The sequence below is a fragment of the Stylophora pistillata genome, chromosome 7 (assembly GCF_964205215.1).
Source record: "Stylophora pistillata chromosome 7, jaStyPist1.2, whole genome shotgun sequence".
NCBI classification, from domain to species: domain Eukaryota; kingdom Metazoa; phylum Cnidaria; class Anthozoa; order Scleractinia; family Pocilloporidae; genus Stylophora; species Stylophora pistillata.
This window is the reverse complement of record NC_142525.1, coordinates 21,324,816-21,332,377: the sequence shown is the minus strand read 5'-3', so window position 1 is coordinate 21,332,377 and position 7,562 is coordinate 21,324,816. Positions and strand designations below refer to the sequence as shown.

Genomic DNA, 7,562 nt, shown 5'->3' with positions numbered 1-7,562 from the left:
TATTAATGGAGTAACATAAATAAACAAAGGTCAATGTAATGAGGAGGTGCGATTAACAGCTTCTCCGTGTGAGCGCTTCGTAAATGTGTTCGGTAATACAAGTATCTTTGTTATAACTGAGACGAAACTGGTAAGTACAGTAAACCGCTACATGCAACAGAACAGAAATCGTACGTGGCGTGGAGTCCAATTTGGACAAAACTTCTCTACACATGCAGATCAAGTAGTGGTTTACTGAAATTAGATCCTAAAGTCAGCGTGAAGATGGATGATATTCGCGAAACCAGTGGCAATGAACCCTCCTCCTCGGCCTCTTGTGCTATGAAAAGCTGCCAAAGACGTCACCAAAGTGTTGTTCATGAAGATGTTGATAGTTCTATTTGAGCTGACCCCAACAAGATTAGTGCACCAGACTAAACCTCCTGGAGCGCCACTGAGACAAGTACTTGAGCCTTTTGAGGCCAATTGAGTCAACTGTGCCACAACGTTACCGATTTGCTTTAGAGAAGTCTGCAGACAAGAGCAACGGGCAATTTATTCACAGATTTTAGGTAGGACAGCTTTTTTGTAAGGGAGATATTTTTTTCATAATCCATCTCTTTCCTTCCTTATGTATAATGTACCTGTTGTAAGCCATTCGTGTAAAGGGTGGATAACGATATTAACTGGATAAATCTTAAACCTTTGGATAGCGTAGTACGTTTGGTAACCCTTATCCTCCCTTTCAACAACTGCACCCTGATTTGCAAACTGAATTTATACCTATTTTTACCATTTAGTCACGGTCGAGTGACCTTATTTGCTCCACAGAAAATGGCCGAATAAATGTTGATGTCGTCTCTTCCGCGTTTCAGTTATCCATTCAAAAAGCCCTTAAACGTTTAATTCCATCAGTTGAATGCAGGCAAGGCTTATTGGTTCTGCTCTCAATTGTTTGTTGAGGGATGATACCTTATCATAAAGTAAATTCCGATTCACTAGTTTCGAACTCTGATGAACTTTAACTTTGCGAAACAACTAAATACAGTAAGGTGACATGCTTCGGTCCAAAAAGATAATGAATTTTCCAAGTGATGTATCCAACAAGTTTCCCAGCGGGAGCCTTTGATTACGTCCATGGTGTTGGTTACGCGCCTTGTGTCATTGAATTAAGGGGCATTATGGAGCTCCGAGGTTTGAATCTGTTCACAATGCAGAATTTGAGGACATGTCCTGTTTATTCCTGTGCATTTTCGTATAAAACTGAAATTCAGGGCCTTAGCTGCCAATGAATCAATAAGAAAAGGTATCTTTATTCTTCCCTTTAGATTTGATTAAATTTTGGCATGGGAGGGTATTTGATAAGACACTTAGAGTAAGTAAGCAATAAACATCTGACTTACCAATTTTTCTTTATTCAACAGAACAACCAAGATCAGTCGTTTCGGTAAAAAAAGGACAGCCAAGTAGTGACAGGTCTATTACAAGTGTGCAAGATCGTGAATTTTCTCAAGTATCACCCCAAGGCAATCCTGGAAATGCAGTCAGTAGCACTGCTCTTGGCAGCACCAACGTCAATGCTTTAATGAAAGCTGCAACTAATCAGTTAGGGTCGGGCGTGATTTCAACACTATTTGCAGGGGCAACTATTGGATCTCTTCAAGTTGGATCACTAAACTTTTATCAAGGAAATGTAAAGTTAGGCCGCGACGATGAAAATAGGCAAATAACTGATAGTGACAAAGAGGATTGATTTTGTAGGGAGAGATGTTTCTTAACCTGCTGGTGTCGTGCCTTTCAACGTCTTAGAGAGAGTAGCGTTATGTCAGTACTTGCACTATTCCAAACTTTGGGGGAAAAAAAATAGCTAGTCGAAAGAGAAAGACAATAAAGGAAAACTAAGTAGGCCAGTTTTAAACAACAAAAACCTGAAAGAGCATAGTTTTAAAAATCTGCCATTAATGTTTGACAATAATTGTTGACGTAAACTTTTCTTGAAACGTTTAAGAGAGAAGCTTTATCTCATCATTAGGCTCCTTGCATGATACTATCATGTGATCAACTTTCGGTAACCACAAAAACAATTCACTTCTGAAAAATTTTGTTAGCACAAGCTGAAAGAGCTTATTGAAATGAGCCTACCAGAGAATTTTCAGCCGTATATCGCAAAAATAGCAGCTCGATGTAGTATACGAATTGACCGCCATCTTGAAGTTAACATTAAACTGCTGACAATGCACTTCCAACGCAAAGCTTTAATGTAGCTAGCATCCATGAACGTTATCGATTACCATCTATTTTCATATGATCTTCAAAAGGACGGACATTCTTCATTCTGCAACGGATTTTACGTCTTTCAAAATACCTGTTTATGTGTGGCGTCTGTAAGAGCCGTGGCGCTTCATCTAATAACACAAGGCCTCATGGGTTTCTTAATTGTGCGAAACGATGAGGATACAAGCTTACATTTGCGGGTTGAGACTTAAAAAAGGTAATTCATATCTTTAAACTTAGCTTCTCCTCACCCTTCTATTTGTAGCGTATCAAAATTGAGGATGTAAACAATCGAAAAAAAAAAAAAGACCGTGACGGCCGCTCGGCAAATAAATCCCACTGGGGCCGTTGATTTGGGAAATGAGTAGTAAGCTTAAATATTTTACCTTGTGCAGAACTCGAAACAGTGGGTTTTGTTCCTCAAATGGAGTTTTTTGTCTTCCCGTCAAAGGACTCATTATACAGCGGTAAATCCAAAATGGAGGAACCAGTAAGACTGAGAGCCCCAGTAGTCACCTGTCCCCCAAAAACTGGATTGTATCGAACTGTGACATTCGGAGAGCTGGTAAGCTCAAAGTATTTTAGGATATGTACATCTACACGATTCGCCATGTTTATAAAATATTTTATTTGACCAATACATGACTTTTAGGGGTACTCCATGGAGTAGGGCTCTGCGTTTTGTCATGTCCCAACCTCTTGATACATTGAGGTCGAGTACAAAGATTTAATGTTTCACAAACTATGCTCGATACCTATAAGTCTAACTTTCCTTATTGTTGTGCTGTCGTATTTTGCTTTCCTTGTCTTCCGAACCATTCCAAGGCCCTATGAAGAATTTGAACGCTGAAAGAGTTACTCGGTCCAAGACCTAATCGCGCAAGCACAATTCAAAATGGCCGACACGTAACAAAAGCAAGATGCATAGAATTACGATTAGTTTGGGCGCTTGTGGGAAACTTGGTTCAACAAAATGGGGAATTCAAGAACACGAGGTTGATAATATGCTTGACTAAGGCGAATAAACGCCTTTCGGTTAGTTAAGTCTTTTTACTCGGGCTTCCGAGTCTGAAAATGCAAGCCGTTTTGGTCGCCTAAAGGGGGTCATGGTCCAAGGCGTTCCTCGCGTAAACCGCGGAAACTGGGGATGAGAGTGCGACAATTTGTGTTATCGTGAGCTCGCTCTTCGTAAACAACGTGATTTACAGAATGCTGTGTTGTGAAGACCACTTGGCAAGGATTCCTGTCTTATAAGCTCATTCCACATGCAAACGCACACGCCGTTCGTGGTAGGCCCACGCTAAATGATGTCGAGTGTTTTCAGAATGGGCCGGTCCACGAACTTCATTGCTTGAAAGCTAGCAAAATGTGGAAAGTTCATACTACTTCTCACGAGATAACAAATGAGCCATATGTGAGTTCAAACTACGAAAATACTGGCAAAACTGTGACGGCCGCTTTAACAACAAACTATGACGAACACCTCACTTGCTGAAAAAATCAAGAATGTTCGTGAACACAACTTCGAAGGTGGCGCTAACAACAGAGAATTGGATAAGGAAACTGACAGAAGCAACTTAAATAGTAAGGTTAAATATATAAGCTTAGCCCTTCCGTTAAATATCCTGTTTCGGTTACTGGTTTTTACTGGGTTCAATACTTGTAAAGTACGATTTGGTATTTCGTTCATAATCACTATTAACAATTGGTTCATGCGTTAGTGTGCGTTCATCGAGACTTGAAGCACTTGGGAAGTTTGGAGAGACGAAAGATGCCTAAGAGTGGTAAGTGCTTGGTGTACTCCCATGCGGTGTGCGCACTGGGATCGCGCTGATTCGTAGGTGAAATTTGAAATCTAAGTCATTTGCATGCAGACGCCGTCGGGTAAACATCTCTTCGGGGCTAGCTGATTGAATGCGTAATGGGAATCAACTGTCTCTGGCCTTTTCTGGAAAAATTCAGCAGAAAAGTCAATTTGCGTGAATTTTCTGGCCAAACTGCGGCTATCGATGCTTCTTGTTGGATACATAGGGCTTTGTATTTTTCCATAAGTGAACGTGGAAATCGAGAGAGGTGAGAAATTTTAATTAGTAATGATCCATTTACTTCGAAGTTTTCGATTATAAAAGTCCAGTATGTTTTGTTTTCAATTGAAGATTTGATAGTATATTTCAAAGCTATCTACGGACGGTGACGAACGCCTGCGTAAGGCCGTTTGTTGTCTTTGATCGCCATATTTACCTTAAAGTTAACCATGTTCAAACGATTATATCTGAAGATGCACTGGGGAGCGTTCATATACAGGGTTAGAACAAAGATCAAAGAAGCCTTTTACATCTTTTTTATCACTCAAACTAACAGAGGTAAGAAATTCTAAGCTTTTAAGAAACAGTGTCAATTTCGCAGTAAAATAGCGTAGATAAAATGGGCTATTAGAAACAAAAGAGAGTTTTTCGTTTGAACCCAGAAACCATGTTTTTTAACTGTTGGGAAGTTGAAAGAGACATTTCGGCAAAAAAACGAAAGAGGTACTTTCTCTTTTAGGTCGAAAATGCCTGCCGAAACTCACCAACTTACCAAGTTTTCGCCGCCATCTTGAAAATTCGACATCCACAATGCATCGCAATCCCAGTGCGCAAACCACCTGGTGTACTCCTAAAGAGGGGGGTGAATAGGTCTACGGATCGGCGGATTTGGTAAATATTTTATCCCGGATTCTGGATTCAGAGCGAAATTTCAACGGATCTGCGGATCCTATGATCACAGCGGATCGCGGTTTTATCCAGTTTCTGGGCCCGGATTTTGGATTTTCGTTGTTAGGAAATTCGGATCGTGGATCTCAACGTTCCCCCGGAAATTTCCCTGTGCCGGATGTCACGCAGTGGAGAAAATGACCAACAATAGTGACGCACTTCAGCGTGACGGTTCCGTGATGGCCGTGACGAAAGTTACCTCCCACCCGCGTGGGCCCTCTCATCTTTCAGATCTTTGGTCAAGGGTCAAATCATCATGAAAGCGTGGGCACATGTCACTACCGAGACCGGTTTCATTCAGTTGTGACCAGTTGTCGATTGTCTACTTTGTGTTGCAGGACTTGTAGTGTATAATGATGTAAGTAATGGTCAGTGTTATGGAGTTGAAAACGATAGAATGCGTTGCATTCTTTTACAACGAAGGAGCCAAAGGCGATGACTTCATACAAAAAAATAAATTTCGCTGCCAAGTAGATTCCGTCACAACGAAAAGTCTAGTGATGCTCCGAAACCATGTGCGGTAAGTTTTCTCATTCATTGCAATGATTAACGAATTGATAGCAGGCAAATCAGTGGCAAATAATTAATAGAAAGAGGTCTCTCTTTTTATTTCCTGTCTTATTTAGTGAATTTGCTGCATTGGACTCGACAGCTAAAGAGCTTGGTATAGGCGAGAATATTGCTGTCAAACTTAATAGGGGTTCTCGTATATCTGGACGCCAGGAAAGATACACCATTGATACTGACAAACAGTTGGAACTTGAAATTCCCTCGATATTAAATGGCGTTGATAAGCTGTTAAGTAAGTACCAGTACATTTATATATATATTTATAAATATCATGAAATTGTGGCTCCTTAGGAAGAAGCTAATTTCTCACTGAAATGTCTGTTGATCTCGGCTCGAATTTCCTGCTGTGCGTTCAGTGATACATACTTTACACGATGGCTTAACATATCATACTAATTGCCTTAATTATGTACTTTCATTGTAGTCATTATTCACCCAGTTAAGTTGTTGTTTGGTAAGAAAGTTCCCACAATCGTCATTGGCGCCAAAAGTAACGAAAGGATCGGTCGTGCATCAGCTAACATTCCACAGAAGTCACAGAAAGTACCATCTAAAGTTCTTTCGGATGAACAAGTTCAACAACTAAATGAAGGTAAGTGGTCTATCTCTATCTCTATCTCGTTTTGTTTTGCTATATAACAAATCACTTAATGACTGGTCCCTTGGGGAACAGTGAATTTTGTTTCCCTCGAAACTCAATGTTTCCCTCGACTTCGTCTCGGGAAACATTGAGATTCTCGGGAAACAAAATTCACTGTTCCCCTCGGGACCAGTCATTAAGTGTTTATTGATTTGCAGAGCTTCATAAACTTGAAGGAAGCAAAGTTGTCGTTTCCTCGACAAAAACGACTGTAAAGCACAAAGGGCAAATAATTGCATGGCCATATCACGTAAAATGTGGCATATGTGGAGTGGAAAGGCAAGTTCATGTTGACCGAAAACATGCCGGAATCCTAAAAAAGTTTAGAGCAGGTATGGGTATTGAACATGAGCACTTCTATATGAATGGTATTCTCACATTTTGATGTTGCCAATAGTCTGGCTTTTAGACTATGGCAAACAATGATATAAAATTTCTTTGTTTTTTTTTCTTCCAGCGCATTTTGATCTATGTAAAGGGAAGTCTTCAAGATTGAAGAAAGTCACACAAATGCAGTCAGTGTTAAAATTTACACAGACCGTACAGAAAAGGGGAGCACCTGAAGCTTCAGAGGCGGGATGTTCAAGCAAAATGCCAAAACCCTCAGAAGACTCTGATGTTGATAACTCAGACAGAGAAACAGAGTAAATAAATGAATTTTCATGACAACTTCTACTTAAAGTTGTATACTCGAATGATACATATTTTATACATTTGCCAAATGTAAAAAATGCTTCCACGTTTTGTTCTTCACATTTTGAGAAAAAATGACTGGAATAACGCTTAACAGCGAGGTTGTAAATTTTCTTGCCTTTCATTTCTTGTGTTTTCACCACTTGAAGCATATGATAATTTTTTTCGACGAGGGTGAATGCATGTAGGAACCTATCATGTTAATGCGTTATGCTATTAAGTATAACTATACTTAAACACTTGTTTTGTCCTGCTACAATCTCATTATAGAGCCATGATGGAAAATGATATTGATTGGAGTGATGAGGGTTCAGAGAGTGCAGAGAGTGCAAAGTCTACCGAAAATGAGAGTCAGTTTGAAGACAGTAGCGGTGAAGAGGCACAAGAAAATGTTAATAGTCTAGTCGAAGAAGGCAAAAGTGAGATTGATAGTGATTTTGACCAAGACGACAATACCTCCTTGCAGTATGGCGTAGAGATGGCTGACCCTGTGTGCATCAAACTAAATGATCTAATACGCAGGGGAAAAATAGATAGGTCCCGAATCCTCTACAAATTTTTAAACGACGTACTAGAAATCTATTACAATCCTTTGCACGAATACGACAAAGATGTTATCGAGTTTTTCAACACCATTACTTACCTAGGAGGGA

The 7,562-nt window shown here is 40.0% G+C and overlaps 1 protein-coding gene across 2 annotated transcripts in view; it reads left to right on the top strand.

Annotated features, from left to right (window-relative positions):
• Positions 1–5,141: 5,141 nt before the first annotated feature.
• Positions 5,142–7,562, top strand: part of LOC148727066 (uncharacterized) — a 2,696-nt gene continuing 275 nt past the window's right edge. The window contains exons 1-6 of one of the 2 annotated variants that reach the window (XM_088728366.1): positions 5,143–5,364; positions 5,633–5,808; positions 6,001–6,168; positions 6,375–6,548; positions 6,674–6,860; positions 7,180–7,562. The exon at positions 7,180–7,562 is cut by the window's right edge and continues 275 nt beyond it. In XM_088728366.1, the coding sequence (XP_088584492.1) occupies positions 5,360–5,364; positions 5,633–5,808; positions 6,001–6,168; positions 6,375–6,548; positions 6,674–6,860; positions 7,180–7,562 (1,093 nt within the window). In that variant the 5' untranslated portion in view covers positions 5,143–5,359. Of the gene's footprint in view, positions 5,365–5,632; positions 5,809–6,000; positions 6,169–6,374; positions 6,549–6,673; positions 6,861–7,179 lie in introns of both variants that reach the window. The other variant, XM_088728367.1, reaches the window with a different exon arrangement.